Here is a 22,384-nt window from a genome sequence, read left to right as displayed (position 1 = left end):
TGGACTATAATCCAGGAGGGAGAAGAGTTTGAGTGAGGGGTCTTCCACAATGCTCTTAGCCTTTCCAATGTATCTTGTGGTGTAAATGTCTGTAATGGGGGGGGAGGAGGGGGTGGAGAAAGAGAAACCCCAATGACTTTCTCAGCTGTCCTCACTATCCATTGCAAGGTCTTACCATCCGATCTGAACTTAAGGTTTTATTTTTTTAAAAAGTGACATCTCAGCTCAGACACTGCATTAAGGGTGTGCAGTTAGAGTCTGTCTGTATCCCAACCTGGAGTCACTCTGGTTCTACTGCCAAAATAGGAACTTATAAAATGTCACATGGACTGACTGCCTACAGATTATGTGCTTTTTGAAAGAAATAGAATTTATCTGCAAATACAAGTTCACCCCATAGACCTATATATGTGTGTGTGTGCATGCATGTGTGAGAGGGGGATCGTGTGAGTGACTGCACGTGCGCTCGTGATCGTGTGCGTGTGTGTGTATGAGAGTGTATAGTGCAGTGGGGTCACCAGTTGTCTGATATGAACCCAAGGTCCTGGTTAAGGCCATCCCCAGGGGTACCGAACTTGGCGCTCAGCCTCTGCTCGGCCACTCTGTGTTGTTGCGTATTCCGAAGTCCACCCTGGAAAAAGTCCACATTACAGAAGAGGTGGGGCTGGAGGTCTTAACGTGCGTAAAGGGAAATAAATCCCCAGGATCTGGTCAAGTGTATCCTAGGATATTGTGGAGGTTAGGGAGGAATTTGTGAGGCCCCTAACAGAGATACTTGTATCATTGACAGCTGGAAGCCGGAGGGTGGCTATTATTTAAGAAAGGCTATAAGGAGAAGCCAGGGAACTCCAGCCCAGTGAGTGTGACATCAATGATAGGTATGTTGTTGGAGGGGATTCTGAGAGACAGCATCTACATGCATTTGGAAAGACAGGTTATGGATAGTCAACATAGCTTGGTAAGTGGGAAATCATGCCTCTTAAATTTGATTGAGTTTTTTGAAGAGGTAATCAAGAAGATACATGAAGACACAGCAATAGATGTTGTCAACATATACTTTAGCAAGGCCTTCAAGGTTCTGCATGGCAGATTCATTAGTACGGTTCGATCACATGGGATCCAGGGAATACAAACTTGGCTTGATCTTTAAGACAGAGGATGGTGGTAGAGGGTCGATGCTTGGACTGGAGGCCTGCGACCAGAGGGATGCTGTGAGGATTGGTGCTGGGTCCACTGTCGTTCGCCATGTACATAAACAATTTGGATGAGAATACAGCAGCCATGGTTAATAAGTTAGTAAATGAGTTAGCAAAATTGGTGGTTATTGACAGTACAACTGGATCTTGAGATCAATTGGGCCAAAGGGCTGAGGAGTGGCAGATGGAGTTTAATTCAGATAATGGTGAGGTATTGCGTTTTGGTAAGACAAAACAGGGCAGGACTTACACAGTTAATGGTAGGGCCCTGGGGAGTGTTGTTGAACAGAGACACTAAGGGGTGCAAGTGGACAGTTCCTTGAAAGTGGCGTAAATAGGTAGGCAGGATGGTGAAGGTGGCATTTGGGACGCTTGCCTTCACTGGTCAGAGCACTGAATATAGGAGTTGGAACGTCATGTCACAGTGTACAAGACATTGGTACGGCCACATTTGAAGTACTGCATACAAATCTGGTCACCCTGCTGTAGAAAGGATGTTATTAAACTAGAAAGTGTGCAAAAAGGATTTACAAGCATGTTACTGAGACTGGAAGGTTTGAGCTACAGGGATTGACTGGACAGATTGGGACTTTTATCACTGGAACGTCAGAGGCTGAGGGGTGACCTTACAGAAGTTTATAAAATCATGAGGGGCATGGATAGGGTGAAAAGCAAATGTCCTTCCTCAGAGTAGATGAAATCAAAACTAGAGGGCATAGGTTATGGTGAGAGGGGAAAGAGTTAAAAGGGACATGAAGGGCAATGTTTTCATAAAGGGTCGCACATATAAGGAGCGAGCTGCCAGAGGAAGTGGTAGGGGTGGGTACAGCTACAACATTTAAAAGATACTTGGACAGGTACATGGATGGGAAAGGTTTAGAGGGATATGGGTCAAACATAGGCAAATGGGATCAGTTCAGTTTGGGAAGCCTGGTCAGCATGGATGAGTTGGGCTGAAGGGCTTCTCTACTGTATCACTCTATGACTCTATTCTGTAAGTTTCAATCAGATCTTCCTTCATCCTTACAGAACTCCATGGAGTACAGATCCTGAATCCTCAACTGTTTCTGATAGGACAAGCGAGGACTGCAGATGCTGGAGATCCGAGCTGAAAATGTGTTGCTGGAAAAGCGCAGCAGGTCAGGCAGCATCCAAGGAGCAGGAGAATCGACGTTTCCTGAAGAAGGGCTGATGCCCGAAATGTCGATTCTCCTGCTCCTTGGATGCTGCCTGACCTGCTGCGCTTTTCCAGCAACACATTTTCAGCTCTGATAGGACAAGCCCTTTATTCCCGGTATCATTCTTCTAAACCCCCTGTCCACCCCATCCAATGCTAGCACATCAGTCCTTAGATAGAGGACTCAAAATCACGTACAATATCCCTAATGTGATCTGACCTCACACATGGTCAGACAGCCAAACAGACAGAGTCCAGGAATAAATCAGAAGAAAAAGTAAATGAGATGAAACTAGCCAGTTCACTCAAGCAGACTTCATGACCACGGGATTGTATTGTGCTAGGTTTCTGAAGACAAACCAGTGCATGCAAATAGTTTCCAGTAGGTTCTAAGAAATAGTCACTTTATACTGATAACTGAGGTTCTGTTCTCTGAGCTTTCATTAAGTTGACAATGAGAGGATAGCCAGAGAGCAGTCAAACTGCCATCCTGTAGCCTGGGCCACCACCAGTCTTCTGACTTGAAACACACAGTTCAAAACCATCTCAAACTCTGGTTTCTCTTTCTGTTTTGTTTTTACATTCTCAGTGGTCACTCCCTGTGAGGGTCCTGTTACCATTCAAACATTGGCCACCTGTTGGAGAACTGCACATCTACGGAATGACAGCTTCGCGTGACACTCCTTTCTTTTAACAAGAATCAACCTGCCGTTATCTTCCAGGGCTGGCCTCATAAACAATAACCAGCTGGAATGTTCCCTTTGCTTTAAAGCAAACTGCTGCTCACAGTCAAAAGGTCACCTTCCACTCTCAGCTCACAGCTCCAAACCAAAAATGATTTTAAACAACTAAAATAATAAAGGCATTAATAAACCTAAGCTGTAACAATACCATTTGGACTCTACCAAATTGTGCCACAAGTTCACTTTGCTCAAAATCCTGCCCAATAAACACAAAGCTTTCAACACTGAGAAACTTCACCAGTCTCCATATTCTCAACCTTCTATGTTCCAAAATGTACCACACTTCAATACCACGACGAACAAGGACAGCTTACACTCGGTAATACTATGCACAATGTTACTCTGCATATTTAGAGAAAGGTATAGGAACAGAAGTAGACCATTCAGCCCGTCAAACCTGTCTTACTATTGAATACTGTTGTTGCTGATCCAACCTTTACACCTCCTGCCCCCAAACCCTGTACAGCATTCATCATCAGAAACTGATCAATCTTGACCTTGCACTGGATGCTACAGCAATGCTTTGCTAAATTTGGTACCTGGAATGAAAGGAGGTTTCCCTACAGTGAGAGTAAATTGGGTCAATATTTTATGGAGCTTATAAAAATAAGAGGTGATCTCATTAAAACGTTCAACGATTCTGAAGGGGCTCGACAGCATCAAAATGAAGAGGTTTCCCTCCGGCTGGGGAATCTCAAACATGGGGCTACAGTTTCAGAATAAGGGGTCAATCATTTAGGACTAGGATGAGGAGAGAGTATTTCACCCTAAGGATTGTGCATTGTTGGAAATCTCTCCCCAGAAGCTGTGGATGCTCCAATGCTGAATATATTTCGGGCTGGGCCAGTCAGATTACTGACCTCTTGGAGAAATCAAAGAAAAGAAGGATAACAGGGAAAGGGGGGTTAAAGCCAAGGGTCAGCCATGATAGTAGTGAATGGTGGAGCAGGACAAAAAGGGCCAAATGAGCTACTCCTGCTTCCATTTCTTACGTTCTTACTACCACCATTTGCAAGCTCCCCTCCAGGTCACTCACCATCCTGACTTGGAAATACATTACCATTACTTCAGTGTCACTGGGTCAAAATCCTGGAACTGCCTCCCCTTGCAGCATACTAAGTCTCCCTGCAACAAAGGACTGCAGTGGTTCAAGAAGGGGGCCCCACTACCTTCTCCAGTTCCTGCCCTCACCAGCAACACCCACAGCCCCACAAACAAAACGACCCAGACAGTGACAAGGGTGCAGTACACAGGTATCTCCAGCACCTTGTGAATTACCAAAGGCCTGCAGGCACTATGACTTGGCCAATCGTGTCTATTTTCCTTTGATGAATAATTTTGCAATAAAACTGGGGCATGTTTCAAACTGCCCGGCGCTGCACAAACACAACTTTCTGTTGAGTGGTGGGATGCAGAAAGTTGCTGAGGACTCAACCCACACAGAGTTTCCAGTCTTGCAGAGACTGCTGAGGGAAGCCACCCTATCAAAGGGCGTAGGATTGAAAAGGTTGACTCTGCCCCCTCCTTTAAAGGCAGATTAGGTTACAATTTTAATTTTATTTTTAAAATGATGTTTCATGTATGCAGCATTGCTTTAAATGGCAAACCTTGCTGGAAGATATAATAACCTGCGTCCTGGATTTTGATTGTGCTCAAAGAGTTGAAACAAAGATTTACATCAAATTGTCAGGGGAAGTACCCTAAGCTTCCTTTTACAAATAAAGGCTCTAAATTTATTCAGAGTAAAGTCAGCATTTGTAATTAAAGAGGGGAATTTTCCATAGCTTTGCACCAAGCAATGTAAATGATGCAGCTAAATATCAACTTGGCGCTTTTTCAGATCATTTGAATTGCAGCGGCTTTGAACTAAATGACTACGAAGCATTTGGAAAAGGATGTTAAAAAGTTGTTCTCTTGGCCCATCTGGGAAAGCAGCAATAGGTGATCCCAAAGCAGCAAAGCACAGTGGGACAACCTGTGGCCAAATTCTGGAAAATCTCTGGGGAATTCACCCTAACTTCTCATCCTATGCAAAGTCTCGATTTCGTAGGCTGTGAAAGGAATAAGCACCTGTCATCTCCCCCCATGAAGCTAACTTTCATGTATCCTAGTTCTTGACATCAGTTATACAGGATGAGTCTAGCCTGCCATAAATCAATCTAGCATGCACTTCAACCTTACAGCATAAACATTCAGAACTGAGGAAAGGCCACTGGATCAGAAACATTAACTCGATTTCTCTCCATAGGTGCTGCCAGACCTGCTGAGCTTTTCCAGCAATTTCTGTTTTTGTTTTGAATTTATAGTACCCAGGCTTCCCATTGTTACACAGAGTTCTCCCAGTCACCTGGATCTTGAAGTGATACCTTCACTATGTAATTCTCCAGCCCTTCTTGAAATGTGAAGTCAGACCCCTCATGCTAATACTGGACACCCAGGACCAGATTGTTCCGTTCCTGGAAACCTTGGATACTGCTTTTTGACCTCCATTTACCCCTTCAGGAGATGGGAGCATCAATGGGGAGGCCAGTATTTATTACCCTTCCTACACTGTCCTGGAACTGAGAGGCCCTCCTAGGATTATAAATAGTTCAGAGACATTGCCATGGTGGTGCAATGATTAGCTCTGCTGCCTCACAGCACAAGGGACCCGAGTTTGATTCCACCATCCGGCAACGGTCTGTGTGGAGTTTGCACATTCTCTCCATGTCTGCATGGGTTTCCTCTGGGGGTTAGTGGATTGGCTGTGCTAAATTGCCCCATAATGTCCAGGGATGTACAGGTTAGGTAACTAGCTGTGGGGAATGCAGGATTACAGGTACAGGGTAGGGGGTGGGACAATGTGGACTTGATGGGCAGAATGGCCTGCTTCCATGCTGTAGTAATTCTATGATTCTATACCAGGACATCACTGTCTCCCTCAAAGATATTATTTCCAAGAAGTCCTCATCTAGCAATTCAGCATCAACAATGCAGCCAAAGAATCCTCTGTATAGCTGTCAACTCTGAAGGAACCGCTGGTGTCATCTAAAGCCGCTCAGTGGAGTCACTCTTGACATTGTTTTTTATATCGAATGCTGCCTTAAGTCTTCCTTGACTTGTAAACATTTTCTGTCTTGTTCCATTCTGCAAGCTTGCGCCAAAACTATCAGCTAATTGTCCTAAGTCTTTGTGAAGTTTCTGGTCTAAGCCATGTTCTCCTTATGTCACTCTTGAATATTCTCAGTAGTCTAACATTCCTTTTAAACCAAGTCATCATTGCTGGTCACAACATTTGTTCAACTTTTGCCATGGTCCAGCACACACAGCCATGCAGTAACATGAGGATCTTCAGGAATTCAATAAAATTCCCTCCACTCTGCCTGTTCTCAATGTAAGCACTGTCGATGATCCCTTACCAATGCTCAGCATTCGGATCCCCAATCTCATTTAGCAGCTTAGTACTGCCTATTCTTTCACTCCCTCCCAGACCAAGATAGCCCCCAACTCTCCTTCCATCACTGCAAAAGATCCAGAACTGTACACAACACACAAAACTGGAATTAAAACAGAAAGTGTGAAGGGACTCAGCAAATCTCACAGCACCTGTGGGGAGAGAATCAAAGTTAACATTCTGAGTTCACGTGAAGAGTCATGCTGGATTTGAAACATTAACACTGCCAGACCTGACAGGTTTCTCTAGCCTTTTCTGCTTTTATTTCAGACTTCCAGCAACTATAGTACATTAACATTATTTATTTAAAATTAGAAACCAGTCAGTGGCTTTGATTCTATAATTAAGATTAAGTGGAGTAAAACATTGTACTGGCTCACGACTAGAACTGGTAACTGTTTTCAAATACAAAGCTTCAAATCCAGTCATGACAAAGAAGCAGTGTAAATTTAGATGAAAGTGTATCTGTCCAAAGTGTATTCTTACCAAAGCCAACTTTGTCAGCCTGCTTACCTCACTTGCTCCACACTGCACCATAACCTGGGACATGTAGATGACATTTCCAAGGGTCTTGATGTCTTCACCCTCCCAGCCCTGAATTTGCTCAGACAATATCTGTAGCTCGAGTTGCTTCCTCTTTCGCAGCTCCTGACACTGAGACTGGGGAGAGAGAGAGAGCACTATTATTGTAACAACAGTGGCACTGGCTGCTGTTTCTCAAACAGTAAACAGGATCGGGGAGTTAACAGGATATTGTCATTCAGACACTTCTATACAAGACACTTGCAGTTATATAGAGCCTTTGACATTGTAAACCAACAAAAAGGAGCTCCTCAGCAATGCAGTTAGGCGAAACAAAAATGACACCAAACAACAGGAGATATTAGGAACACTAAGGCAAAGAACAGGATTTAAGGAGGGTCTTAAATGAGAGAGAAAAGGAAAAGGGAGGGGTTTTAGGGGAAGGGACTGATCCAGATTTTCGGGCCTTAGCAACTGAAGACACCAGCCACCAATCATGGAGTGATTGATTGAAACGAGGGATGTACAACAGGTCCAGAACAGGAGGGAAAGGAGAGGCTTTGAAGGGTCTTTGTTTTTTTGGTGGCGGGGGTGGAGGGGGGAGGTGGGGGTGGAGGGAGGAGGAGATTGCTGAGAGAAGAATATGAGAGGCCATGTACGAATTCAAAAACAAAGGGGCAAATTTTAAAACTGAGGCTTTGAGAGACTGGCAGTGAATGCAGTCCAGGTCGGTGAGTACATGGGGTAATGGAGAAATGGGACTTGGTACGATTTAGAAGACAAACAGGTGATCACAGGAACCAATAATTCCTTTCTTTCTTCACCAAAAACACATCCTCCACGGTTGGAAATTAACAATGTGCTTTTTCTCATTATAAGGAAATACTTACAGTTCCACAGCAAACCCAAACTTTGTTAGCTGGCTACTAGTGAAGGTCAAGATGTCATCAGACTTCGATGGTAATGTCACAAACCTTCCATTACCAAAGTTGGATTAGTGCAATGATGCTGCAGTTTTTGCATGAAGCGTAAAACTCACCGTGTGCTTATAACTCCCGCTCAGTGAGATTCTCACCTTGGGTGATGGTCAGTGGGAGAGAGAGTGTTATCCTGGGGTAAAGGACATCCCAAAATGCTTCATAGCCAACTGCTTACTTTGAAATGTAAATACCACAGCTAAATGCTGCACAACAAACTCCCGAAAACCACAGTGAGATATCGGGGAGGGAGAGCTAGCTATATGGCTGAAGAATTAACATTAACTAAGGCAGCAGGAAAGATCCCTCTGCTCTTCTTCAAATTCTGGCTGTGGGTTTTTTTTTTAACATCCTGAGGGACAGATTTGGCCTTAGCTGTATGCCTCATTCAAAGGATGGCAGCACTCCTTCAGTATGCCATCGGGAGTGGCAGCTTTTTCATGCACTTGTGTCCTTGGAAAATGGATTGACACATCCTTCTGACCTCAAGGCAAGGCAGCTGCCCACTGAGCCACAACCAACACACGCCATTCCCTTCCTCGGTACAAAACACAGGATACTCGAACAGGTACTGACTAATACAGAGGAGATGTTGTGGCTCAGGGGTTCTGTCCCTATTCTAGAACATAGGGCCCACAAAACAACTTCATCAGCCTGAAGATCCCCACAGCGTGCCAAGTGTCAATGGGAGAATCTCCTGGTCAGACATCTTACAGATAGCAATGGCAAACTCACTGCTGCATATTACCCACTGTGTGGACCAATCCATCAGGAGGGAGGGAGGGGCACACAGACACAGACCAGATACCCAATAGGCCCACTGGAGTAATGGAACTGTAATAGTACGTGAGTTGGAAGTTAAGGAGAGAGTCAACCTGTCTGAATTATCAAATAAACAACACATTGGCAAAGAAAATGAATTCCTGCTTGGACATTAGCAGCAGACATCAGGAGGGTATAAACAGACTGGAAAAATGGCAAATGTAGGTTAATGCAGTTATCTTTGGAAGATGACAGAGCACACTGATAAATCAGGTAGGAAAGCACAGAAAATACTTGGCCTTGTAAACAGAGGAACTGATCACAACTATAAGAAATTAATGTAAACGTTTTTAAGTCTCTGGTTTGGCCTTAGCTCGGTAATTGTACACAAACCAGGACTCCACAATTTCGGAATGTGCTGAGAAGTTAGACCAGGAACTTATAAGAAGTTATTGTATTGATGTTAAGGGGAAGAGGTTCAGTAAATGGAGATAAACTATTTTTACTATTTGGGACATAGCAGGCACAGCAGGTTTTAAAAAATTAAATTAGACTAACTATGAAGAGTGGTCAAAGTTTGGAACTCTCTTTTACAAAGTATTGGTTCTAAGTATAAGGTTGATAGAACATGGGCTGCTTTCCATAGCCAGGTCTCGAGGTGGATGGGGAGTTACAGGCTCAAGAGTCTAAATGGCTTCCCCCTAGAACATTACAGCGCAATACAAGCCCTTCAGCCCTCGATGTTGCGCCGATCTGTAGAATCAACCTAAAGCCCATCTAACCTACACTATTCCAATTTCATCCATATACTTATCATTACCGAGTCTACTACTGTTGCAGGCAGTACGTTCCACACCCCTACTCTCTGAGTAAAGAAACTACCTTTGACATCTGTCCTATATCTATCACTCCTCAATTTAAAGCTATGTTCCCTCGTGCTAGTCATCACCATCTGAGGAAAAAGGGTCTCCCTGTCCACCCTACCTAACCCTCTCATTATCTTGTATGTCTCAACTAAGTCACCTCTCAACCACCTTCTCTCTAACGAAAACAGCCTCAAGTCCCTCAGCCTTTCCTCATAAGACCTTCCCTCCATACCAGGCAACATCCTGGTAAATCTCCTCTGAACCCTTTCCAAAGCTTCCACATCCTTCCTATAATGTGGTGATCAGAACTGTACACAATACTCCAAGTGCAGTCATACCAGAGTATTGCACAGCTGCAGCATGACCTTGTGGCTCCGAAACTCAATCCCTCTACCAATAAAAGTTAACACACTATACACCTTCTTAACAACCCTATCAACCTGGGTGGCAACTTTCAGGGATCTATGTACATGGACATCAAGATCTCTCTGCTGATTTACACTACCAAGTATCTTACCATTAGCCCAGTATTCTTTATTGCTGTTACTCCTGCCAAAGTGAATCATCTCACTTTTCCACAATTTGCCACCTCTCAGCCCAGTTCTGCAGCTTATCTATGTCCCTCTGTAACCTGCAATATCCTTCAACACTATCCACAAGTCCACTGACCTTAGTGTCATCCGCAAATTTACTAACCCATCCTTCTACACCCTCATCTAGATCATTTATAAAAATGACAAACAACAGTGGCCCCAAAACAGACCCTTGTGGCACACCACTAATAACTGAACTCCAGGATGAACATTTCCCCATCAACCACCACCCTGAGTCTTCTTTCAGCTGGCCAGTTTCTTATCCAAATCACTAAATCACCCTCAACCCCATACCTCCATATTTTGTGCAATAGCCTACTGCGGGGAACCTTATCGAACGCCTTACGGAAATCCATATACACCACATCAACAGCTTTACCCTCACCCACCTGTTTGGTCACCTTCTCAAAGAACTCAATAAGGTTTGTGAGGCATTACCTACCCTTCACAAAACCATGTTGACTATCCCTAATCAACTTATTCCTCTCTAGATGATTATCACTTATGACCTTTTTCCAACACTTTACCCACAAAGTAAAGCTCACTGGTCTATAATTACCAGGGTTGTCTCTACTCCCCTTCTTGAACAAGGAAACATTTGCTATCCTCCAGTCTTCTGGCACTGTTCCTGTAGACAAAGACGACATAAAGGTCAAAGCCAAAGACTGTGCAATCTCCTCCCTGGCTTCCCAAAGAATCAGAGTATAAATCCTATCCAGCTCAGGGGACTTATGTATTTTCACACTTCCCAGAAGAGGAGGTGCTAACACCTCCTCCTTCTGCACCTCAAACCAGTCTAGTCTAGTAGTCTGTTTCTCAGTATTCTCCTCGACAACATTGTCTTTTTCTAGTGTGAATATTGACGAAAAATATTCATTTAGCACTTCTCCAATCTTCTCTGACTTCACACACAACTTCCCACTACTTTCTTTGATTGGCCCCAAATCTTTCTCTAGTCATTCTTTTATTCCTGATATACCGATAGAAAGCCTGAGGGTTTTCCTTGATCCTGTCCACCAACAACTTCTCATGTCCCCGCCTGGCTGTTCTTAGCCCTCTCATTCGGTCTTTCTTAGCTAACTGGTAACTCTCGAGCGTCCCAACGGAACTTTCACATCTCATTCTAACATAAGCCTTCTTCTTCCTCTTGGCAAGAGATTCAACTTATTTAGCAAACCGCGGCTCCCTCGCTCGACCACTTCCTTCCTGCCTTATAGGTACATACTTGTTTAGAAGATAGCAAGATTGAGCAACTTCAATTCATGGAAAGAGATCTGAGAAACTGGAGTTGTTCCTTCAGCCATGAAAAGCTCAGAACAAAAACACAATGCTGGAGAAACTCAGCAGGTCTGGCAGCAATTGTGGAGAGAAAAACAAAGTTGATGTTTTGAGTCCAATTGGATTCCTCTTCAGAGCTCAAAGGCTTTGGAAAGCCTTTATTTTATAGTTTTGATAGAGGAGGAGGAAGCAAGGGGGCAGAATGGTGTCGAAGGCATGCACCCGCAGCCCAGGCTTGTTTGTATCTTGTTGACTTAACGCTTAGTGGCGAGGAGCTATTTTCCACCTTTCACGCTTTAATTCATACTCATTTTACATCTCTCTTTCACTTTCACTGTAATTAACAAACTCCTTGTTTGTTGCACTCTACACCACCTGCCCTTTTGCTCCTAATCGGACTCTCTCAATACTATTTTTAAAAAAACATTTTCCAAGCCTTTTCAGTTCTGAAGACTTATAACAGACTCAAAACATTAACTCTGTTTCTCTCTCCAGTTGCTGCCAGTCCTGTGGAGTTTCTCCAGCATTCTCAACATTGGTTTCAGATTTCATTAATTCATACTTCACCTCTGTCTTCATAAAAGGTGGACACAAACAACTTCCCACAAATGATAGGAAACACAGTGAGAGGGAGGAACTGACGCAAATCTGTATTAGTAGGGAAATGGTGTTGGGGAAAGTGATGGGATTGAAGGCCCAGGCCCTGATCAGCTCCATCCCAGAGTAAAGGAACTGGAAATGGTGGATGCATTTTTGATCATCTTCCAAGGTTTCAGAGACTCTAGCTATCCCCTAACCTGTAGGAACTGTTCCAGTGAAACCCTGCTTTTCTAAAAAGGAGATAGGGAGGAAAAGGGAATTATAGACTAGTCTGACATCAGTACTGGAGAACTTTCTGGAGTACATTGTGAAGGACTTTATAGCAGAGCACTGAGAAAACTGTGGGAGAATCAGACTTAGAAAAAAAGGATTTACAAAAGGGAAATCAGGTCTGACAAAGCTACTGGAATTCTTTGAGGGTGCAATAGTAATCAGGGAGAGCCAGTGGATGTGGTTTATTTGGGCTTTCTGAAGATTTTCAACAAAGTCCCACAGAAGAGATGCATGTTCAAGTTTTAAGTACATGGGGGTACTGTATTGACAAGGATAAAAAATTTGTTAGCAGAAAGGAAACAAGTAGTAGGAATAAGTGGGTCTTTCTCTGAATGGCAGGCAATGACTCATGGGCTACTGCAGGGATCGGTATGAGAATCTCAGCTATTCACAATATATATTCACATTTTAGAGAAGAGAGCTCTCAATGGAATGTCTCAATGCTTGCAGACAACACAAAGCCGGTGGGAGGGGGAGCTGTGAGGAGGATGCAGAGATGTCTCAGTGTGATTTGGACAGACTGAGTAAATGTGAATAAATGTGAGCTAATCCACTTTGATGACAAAAGTAGGAAGGCAGATTACAACATGAATGCTGCAAATTGAAACAGGGGAATGTGCGATGAGACCTGGGGGGGGTGGGGGAGCGGAATTAAAGGACTGACCTCAATGGTTAGCCATGATCACACTGAATGGTGCAGCAGGTGCAAGGGATCTAATGGCCTACTCCTGCTCATATCTTCGATGTTGCTATGTTTATTCCAAGAGACAACTTCCAAAGACAACTGGCATATAGCTGAAGGTGATGAATTGGGAATTTGGGAAAAAACTTAAGTGTGGTGGGGCAAAAACTGGGTGTAGAGCCAGTATGGGAACGATAGACCAAATGGCCTCCTTGTAACATTGTACGATTATGTCATCATGTTTCTCAGCTTGATCTTTATAGGGTAAAGATGATGGAATTATTAAACTGAAGCAGAATGTACTGGAGCGGAAAGGAGGCAGCCAGAGGTTCGTATTCGGTTTTTATGGCCAGAGGAAATTGGTGACTAACCCAAAACAGAGATAGTGCCCAACACGGCCCTGGAAATTTCACACTTAATCATTCGAACAAGCGAGCAGTCACGTCTCAATGCGGAGCAGAAAAACTCACGTCATACACGTACAGTAAGCCTCACTGAAGTTACACATCTGCTTCAGTTATTTACCTCACTGCCAGGGGCTCAGAGGGAACAGGATAGGAGAATTACCACACAAAGTACCTGCTGATGTCAACAATGATCAACAAAGGAAATCACTTGGAAGCTAGTGGAGTACACTTCAGAATGACCACTGTGTAACTTCCAAACCTCTCTGGAGGTTCCACAGCCAATGAAGTGGAGCCATTGTATTATGCGTGAGTAAGACCCAAAAATCATCACCAGATCATCAAGTTTCATGATCTTGGCTGAAGGATAATTATTTATCAATGATACAAGCTCCCCAGCACTTCAAAATCCTGCTAATGGGATCATATGATCTGACAGTCCCACAATACTGTCACAGGAGCATCAGCTCTGATTTTGCCATCAACTCTGGAGTGCAACTTGAACCAAACATTTTCCAACAAAGTAACAGTGTACCAGTGACTAAATCACAGCTAATAGAGAACAAAGCAGACACAAATCAAGGATGGAACACACTGCAGTTTCAGTTGCCTAAGCTCCAAAAGGATGTTAGCATCTCCAAGGTCTGGGCAAAGTCCATCTTATTCCAAAATTGTACCTGCAAACTAATATTAAACCAGCGAAGAATCTAAATCATGGAAAGTCTCCCTGCAGGATCAGTAATGACGCTGAAAGTATCTGTAGTGATGATTTCTGGGGATTGACAGGTTAGGCCCAAAGGACATATCACAACCTACCACTAAATTTTTGAATGCTGTCATTCCTTTTAAAATGTCTGGATAATCGGGATGGGATTCCTGAAAAACAAAATGAAAAATTCACACAAATTGTTTTAAAAATATTTGAAGAAAGAACATTGCGTTTTATTAACTACATCAACAACTACTGGATATCCCAAGGTCATCCACCATAAATTAATAATTTTTGAAATGCAGTCAATCCTTTGGAATTCAGTGGCTGAAGGTGGTGCTGCTGGCTACACTAGAACTTTCTATCCACCTGAACCACTCCAGACAAAGGGCTGATCAGCTTCTGGAATACAGAGCAGTGGTCTGCCAGACCATTTTAGAGTAAACCACAATGTGGGTTTGGAGTTACATACTGGAAATACACGTTGCCCTCAGTACTGAATGCCTCCGAGCATGCGACACTCCCTCAGCACTGACCCTCCGACAGGGCGGCGCTCCCTCAGCACTGACCCTCCGACAGTGCGGCACTCCCTCAGCACTGATCCTCCAACAGTGCGACACTCCCTCAGCACTGACCCTCTGACAGTGCGACACTCCCTCAGCACTGACCCTCCGACAGTGCGGCACTCCCTCAGCACTGGAGTGTCAGTCGAGATAATGTTGCCAAGCATATCAAATGGGGATTACCTCAGACAGGAAAAGATTTATAAAAGTGGTTTGAACTTATTTCACCTTTGTCAGCAATACTGAACTTAACAAGATGATCACACTTTAGCATGCAATTTTAGTTTAACATCAAACACAATTCTGGATAGCAACACGTAATTTGTATTCTTGATAAACACCAATTCTGAGAGATTCCCACTTGGGTCTGGATATCATAGGGAGGGACCAAACTCCCTTGAGTTAAGAGAGGCAGGTTTAGCAGCTTTCCCAGCATTTCACAGAGAAATAGGGACTGTCTTTGTCAAGAGTTGTGCGGAAGAGTTGGAGCTTTCCCTCGGGGCAGTTCTGCTTCCCATCATTTCTGCGGAATAGGGCAGAAGTGAAGCTCACTGTGGGGCTGACTCTCAAATGTTGAATGAACTTGGAAGCAGAAGCCTCTGGAGTTCTGCAGTATCTGGCTTGTTGTCACCTGAGGAGGGTTTGTTAAGTATGGGCTTGTTGGTAATAACTGTAACCGGGGAGATCCTTGGCATAGCGGAACAATTGCTGGAGGTCATTGGCTGCTGTAACAGCTGGAGCTCGGAGTAACTTTGGGACTGTACCTCTAGTTTGATATATCTGTCAGAAGTGGGACACGATGCCAAAGTGAAGACTTTGTGGATTCTGGGCTTTGGATTCTGGTTCTCAAAGAAGAACCAACAAGAGACCTCGAGAATGAACATGTCAGGGAAGAAGTCTACATACAACACACAAATCATAGCCCATTCCTTTTACATTTATCATTACAACCCTTCTCAGTCATTATAGTCTTCAAACTCTTATGTATGTCAAGGGTACAAACTGTGCAAGGTTAATAAATTAAAACTAGCAGTGATAGAAACCACCAGCCCAGCCACAATGCAATCCCACCCCAATTTAGGGCCTTCAATGTAGGACTGACATTAAACTGTGAAACAAGGCCAGCAGCAGCACCACTTCTCAAAGTACGTTGCCCTGTTTTATTGTCAGAGAGAGACTGGGTCAGGGGATATAGTGAGCAGTTCCAGCAGGCTGACTACTGGCCTGGCTATTAGCTCAGGATCTCATGCTGCACAGCATGCCCTGCACCACTTTTTCAAACAGAATGTGGTCACAGATTTTCGTGGAGAAATGCAAGATAAGATTGTGCAGAATGCAGAGAATATGTTTAGTCAGCAAAGAACTCAACAATCATCCAACCCAATGTAGGTAAACAAACCAGCCCCACAGTTCACTGTGCAGGGAAAGACAATTTTCACCTGGAGGGATAGGTAATAGAGGGAAATGCTAAGTTTCAGCAAATTGACAAGAACTAGGGAGACTGTGATGGGCTCCAACAGCAGGGCAAAGGTTCCCCACAGCTGAATGTTCACACTCCAGATGGATGGAGTATGAGCAAAGGATATGGCTGGATGTCAGCACTATGGAGGTGTCACTATGAGACAGGCTAGCTGGCTCCATCTAGAGCATCGAATTGGACATCTGGATCAATTGGAGGTTGGAGTTGGTGGTGAGGTAGCAAATGTTTCAAGACCTTAGAAGAGAAAAAAGGTTGGGGATGGGTAACGGTTGGGTAGAATGGGGTGGCAAATTGTGCTGGGGAGCTGACAGTAAATGCAGTGGGCTGTCAGAACAATAAATTCCTGCACTTTACTGGTGACACATACTGTGCCAGTAGGAACCCACTTCTCACTGAGGTCAGGATGCCACATAATATCAAAGGAAATACCAACTGTTACCACACTCTCCCCATATCAGTCATCAATAGACATCAGCTCATCAGCTCTGGTTTCATTTATGCAACATCTGGGAAGTCCTACAAGTCAAAATGGCTATATGATAACCTGTATATTGGCTTAGAATGAACAACTCTTCATTTTGATACAATGGGCTGTCAGGACTCTGCCTACTTGTGTGAGCACAGTCTTCCCCAATGCCCTAAGGGAGAAAGGGAAAGAAATTGGATCGCTGCTCCTCAATCTAGGGCAAATGTGTACAAACTCACATCTGTATGACAGAATCTTAGCTACACTCAGAAACCCTGGCAAGACAGTTAGTTGCATCAAAGTTAAAAAGACAGCCTGCAACATCCCTCTGGAAACACTGAGATTAAATGCTCACAGACCCTCATTTGTTGAAATGCAGCAGCACAAGTGTTAGAACTCAAATTTAAACAGAAAATGCTAGAAATACACAATAGGCACACAGGTCCCCGAAAAGAGGAGATTAGCATTTTGCATAAAGATCATTCATCAATGACCTTCACCAGGCTCCATCTGAAATGTGTTCAGAATCTGATGGCCTCACAGTTAGTTGTGGTGCTCTGTGTTTATCTAGGCTTCCATATCTTTCAACACAAACATGACCACAAACGCAGAGAAGGCTTCCTGGCCAGAGACCGCACCACTCAGATCCTGCTGCTTGTACCTCCATGTGACGTTCCAGTTCCTGGAATAATGCCGGATACTTGTCCAGTCTCAGAAACGGTTTGCTGAGGCTCGTTGTTAACATCAGAATCCCAGGGCTGCTCGCTCCTTGTCTCTCCATAAATTTATCCAACTCCTCACTGCCAGAACACACAGAATACATTGTAAAGCATTTTACCAACAGAGAGAACAGCTCAAACAATAAGTATGCTTGTACTGTGTTCAGTTCAGGTGTCTGTACCTCAAGGAGGCTATTTGGAGGATAAGAATGAGGATTTACCACATTGGTGAGCCAGGACTACAACAATGAAACATTAAGTATTTAAAATTATGAGGATAGACTGCATAGCCTAGGCTTATACCCCCTCAGATTTACGAATTGATGAGTAATCTAATTGAGGAGTTCCAAACATGAGAAGTATTGAAGGGAGATACAGAGAGACCATTTTCCCTGCTCGAGGGAGCCCAGACTGGGAGAGCCTTCTATCTTGAATCAGGCAGTTCCCAGGGGGAAATCAGCAATATCTCCCCATCCCCATGCAAGCCAACACATCGAGAGTGCTCTCTCCTCCACACACAAAAAATGTCAGGTGTCAACTGGAAATTTCAAGACTAGGATTGGATGATCAGATCTCTGCACCAGGAGGCCCAGGTTCAAGACCCACGTGCTCCAGAGGTAAATAACAACAGCTCTGGACAAAGTGATTCAAAAATATCTTTGAACAATAATGTGGAGATCCCTTTCCTGTGAATGCTTTTCCTAAAGTATCTTATCCTAAAGTTCCTGTATCCACTCTCTACATTCATGCGATTGGTTTCCGAAACTCACTATCCTTTCAGTCAACTGCTACCCATGGCAGTAGGCCCAGTGACCACAAGATGTAGATGTAGGCCATTTGGCCCATCAAGTCTGCTCCTCCATTCAATGGTTGATTCGATTATCCTCAACTCTACTTTCCTGCCTTTTCTCCAAAACCCTTGATTTTCTTATTGATTAAAAATCTGTCTGTCTCTGTCCTAAATAATACTGAGCTATCCTGCAACCCTCAGCATTAAAGAAACCCTCCAATTCAATTCCCTCAGAGAAGGAATTCTGTCTGCCTCGATTGGGCCAACTGGAAAGGAAAAGTCTCAATAACAGCTTCCAAAAGGAGAACTGGATATCTGAAGACAAGATAACTCTAGGTCTATCAGGCAAGAGCAGGGAATGGATTGGATAGATCTTTCAAAGAACTGGCACCAGTATGATGGGCTGAATGGTGTTTAGCTGATGTATGGCCTGCCATTTAGTGAATAGACTGTCTGAAATAAGTTAGTTAAAGTTCACACAACACCAGGTGAGAGTCCAACGGGTTTATTTGGAAGCACAAGCTTTCGGAGCACTGCCCCTTCATCAGGTAGCTGTGGAGTAGGATCAAAAGACACAGAATTTATAGCAAAAAAAAGTTACCTGATGAAGGAGCAGCGTTCCGAACTCTAGTGCTTCCAAATAAACCTGTTGGATATAACCTGGTGTTGAGGGAATTTTAACTTTGTCCACTCCAGTACCTCCAAATCAGGAAATAACTTAACCAGATCATCAATTAGAGTCATAGTCATAGAGATGTACAACATGGAAACAGACCCTTCGGTCCAACCCGTCCATGCCGACCAGATATCCGAACCCAATCTAGTCCCACCTGCCAGCACCTGGCCCATATCCCTCCAAACCCTTCCTATTCATATACCCATCCAAATGCCTCTTAAATGTTGCAACTGTACCAGCCTCCACCACATCCTCTGGCAGTTCATTCCATACACGTACCACCCTCTGTGTGAAAAAGTTGCCCCTTACGTCTCTTTTATATCTTTCCCCTCTCACCCTAAACCTATGCCCTCTAGTTCTGGACTCCCCCACCCCAAGGAAAAGACTTTGCCTATTAATCCTATCCATGCCCCTCATAATTTTGTAAATCTCTATAAGGTCGCCCCTCAGCCTCCGATGCTCCAGGGAAAACAGCCCCAGCCTGTTCAGCCTCTCCCTGTAGTTAAAATCCTCCAACCCTGGCAACATCCTTGTAAATTTTTTCTGAATCCTTTCAAGTTTCACAACATCTTTCCGATAGGAAGGAGACCAGAATTGCACGCAGTGGCCTAACCAATGTCCTGTACAGCCGCAACATGACCTCCCAACTCCTGTACTCAATACTCTGACCAATAAAGGAAAGCATACCAAACGCCTTCTTCACTATCCTATTTACCTGCGACTCCACTTTCAAGGAGCTATGAACCTGCACTCCAAGGTCTCTTTGTTCAGCAACACTCCCTAGGACCTTACCATTAAGTGTATAAGTCCTGCTAAGATTTGCTTTCCCAAAATGCAGCACCTCACATTTATCTGAATTAAACTCCATCTGCCACTCCTCAGCCCATTGGCCCATCTGGTCAAGATGCTGTTGTAATCTGAGGTAACCCTCTTCGCTGTCCACTACACCTCCAATTTTGGTGTCATCTGCAAACTTACTAACTGTACCTCTTACGCTCACATCCAAATCATTTATGTAAATGACAAAAAGTAGAGGGCCCAGCACCGATCCTTGTGGCACTCCACTGGTCACAGGCCTCCAGTCTGAAAAACAACCCTCCACCACCACCCTCTGTCTTCTATCTTTGAGCCAGTTCTGTATCCAAATGGCTAGTTCTCCCTGTATTCCATGAGATCCAACCTTGCTAATCAGATCCTGCTCAGACAAAACACCCACTTAACATTTCTGTAAGTTATTATTCTGAAAAACCAAACTGAAGACTGACAAGCATTCTTTTATTTGTAATTACTTTTTTTTAAACGATGTTAAATAAATGTCAAGCTAAAGGCTCTGCAGGTACCATAGCACAACACTGCCCTCTTGTGTATAACAAATAACTACAAATGGCTGCTGAAGCGATCACCCTGCATTCCGAGACGTTTCACACTTTGACCATTTCCCGGTCTCAGATCAGATTCATGTGAGAAAATACATTAAATTTGATTCACTTTTATCAAAGGCTTGGGATCATACATTCAACTCCATTGGTCCACACTTAAGGCCACTGGTATGGAGTGAAAGGGAGAATTCTCTCACTCAGATTGTCTGACCCAAAGGAAGTGGTGACACCTACCGAAATCTCAATTTTCTCACCACTGAGTTGCAAATATCACACTTGGAAAGGCAATGGTCCTCCATCATAAAAAACAACGCATCAGGAATATCTAAATAACATCTGCAAAGTATTCTAAATGTGTCTGAACACTAAGGTAGGTGAAATGTGTAGCATTTAAAAAATGAGTTTGCCCCATCCCTAACTCATCGTATCAGATTTAGATAACAGAGGTTCCCTAATGATCTTTCAGCTGATTGTGATAGGTCACACTGACTGACTGTCAGAAGCCTTTAGGAGCTACATAAATGCAGGGTTTCCTTTTCCTCTGAGCACTGAGTTTGCTCACAATTACCCAAGAGCAGAGAGTCACAGAGATGTACAGCATGGAAACTGATCTTCGGTCCAACCCGTCCATACCAATCAGATATCTTAACCTAATCTAGTCCCACCTGCCAGCACCCAGCCCATATCTCCCTGAATCCTTCCTATTCATATACCCGTCCAAATGCCTTTTAAAGATGCAATTGTACCAGCCTCCACCACTTCCTCTGGCAGCTCATTCCACACACGTACCACCCTCTGTGTGAAAAAGTTGCCCCTTAGGTCTCTTTAATATCTTTCCCCTCTCACCCTAAACCTATGCCCTCTAGATCTGGACTCCCCCATGCCAGGGAAAAAGACTTTGTCTATTTATTCTATCCATGCCCCTCATAATTTTGTAAACCTCTATAAAGTTTATCTCAGCCTCCGATGTTCCAGGGAAAACAGCCCCAGCCTGTTCAGCCTCTCCCTGTAGCTCAAATCCTCCAACCCTGGCAACACCCTTGTAAATCTTTTCTGAACCCTTTCAAGTTTCACAACATCTTTCTGATAGGAAGGAGACCAGAATTGCACGCAATATTCCAACAATGGCCTAACCAATGTCCTGTACAGCCGCTACATGACCTCCCAACTCCTGTACTCAGTACTCTGACCAATAAAGGAAAGCATACCAAACACCTTCTTCACTATCCTATCTACCTGTGACTCCACTTTCAAGGAGCTATGAACCTGCACTCCAAGGTCTCTCTGTTCAGCAACACTCCAGGGGACCTTACCATTAAGTGCATAAGTCCTGCTCTGATCTGGTGAGGTTCAGTGAAACTATCGACACTGACACAGGGAATATGGCGCAGAAATCAAAGGCTAATGGATCAACTTTTTGTACAGCAGTTCAGTTGGGTTCCTGACTCTTTCTCCTTCAAATACTGATCCGATTCTCTTTTGAAAGTTCTGAATCTGTAAACCCTTCTAAACGGTGCATTATGCAAACCCATTTAAGACAGAAATGAGGAGGAATTTCTCCTCTCGGGGGGAGTGAATCTGAGGAATTCTTTAATACAGATTAAAGAGTCATGAGTCAACACGGGACTCATGAAGTATCAAGAAGGGTTATGGGGAAAAGGCAGGAACAGGGAGTTCAGGGTTATCAGATCAGCATTGTCTCACTGATATCAGTTAGTGAAACAGGCTTGATGGGTTGAATAGGCCACTTCTCTCCTACGTTTTCTGCTGTCATGAAAGCTATTGGTTTGTTGATATTCTTTAGGGATGGGAACCTGTCAGCCAATCCCCCTGTTCCAGTCTATGGGTGACTCCAGACCAACAGCACTCCATTACCAGCCACTCAGAGGAAACACTGCATGGCTAGGATCTTGCAGAGAACTGGGCAGAAAAACCGAAGCAGATGATGTCTTTAAAACTGTGACAGGGAACTACAGCCCAGTGAGCCTGACCTCGGTGATGGGCAAGTTGTTGGAGGGAATCCTGAGGGACAGGATGTACATGTATTTGGAAAGGCAAGGACTGATCAGGGATAAAAACAATGACTGCAGATGCTG

At 44.0% G+C, this 22,384-nt stretch overlaps 1 protein-coding gene across 3 annotated transcripts in view; it reads right to left on the bottom strand.

The window, feature by feature from the left end:
- arhgef6 (Rac/Cdc42 guanine nucleotide exchange factor (GEF) 6) overlaps window positions 1–22,384 on the bottom strand; it is a 157,578-nt gene that overhangs the window by 23,329 nt on the left and 111,865 nt on the right. For all 3 annotated transcript variants that reach the window (XM_072595638.1, XM_072595636.1, XM_072595637.1), the window contains 3 exons: window positions 17,386–17,524; window positions 14,323–14,382; window positions 7,063–7,209 (listed from right to left, as the gene is read on the bottom strand). In XM_072595638.1, coding sequence (XP_072451739.1) covers window positions 7,063–7,209; window positions 14,323–14,382; window positions 17,386–17,524 — 346 coding nt within the window. The remainder of the gene's footprint in view (window positions 1–7,062; window positions 7,210–14,322; window positions 14,383–17,385; window positions 17,525–22,384) is intronic.

The sequence above is a fragment of the Chiloscyllium punctatum genome, chromosome 25 (assembly GCF_047496795.1).
Source record: "Chiloscyllium punctatum isolate Juve2018m chromosome 25, sChiPun1.3, whole genome shotgun sequence".
NCBI lineage: Eukaryota > Metazoa > Chordata > Chondrichthyes > Orectolobiformes > Hemiscylliidae > Chiloscyllium > Chiloscyllium punctatum.
Note: the sequence above shows the minus strand (reverse complement) of the source record. Positions and strands in the feature narration are given on the sequence as shown.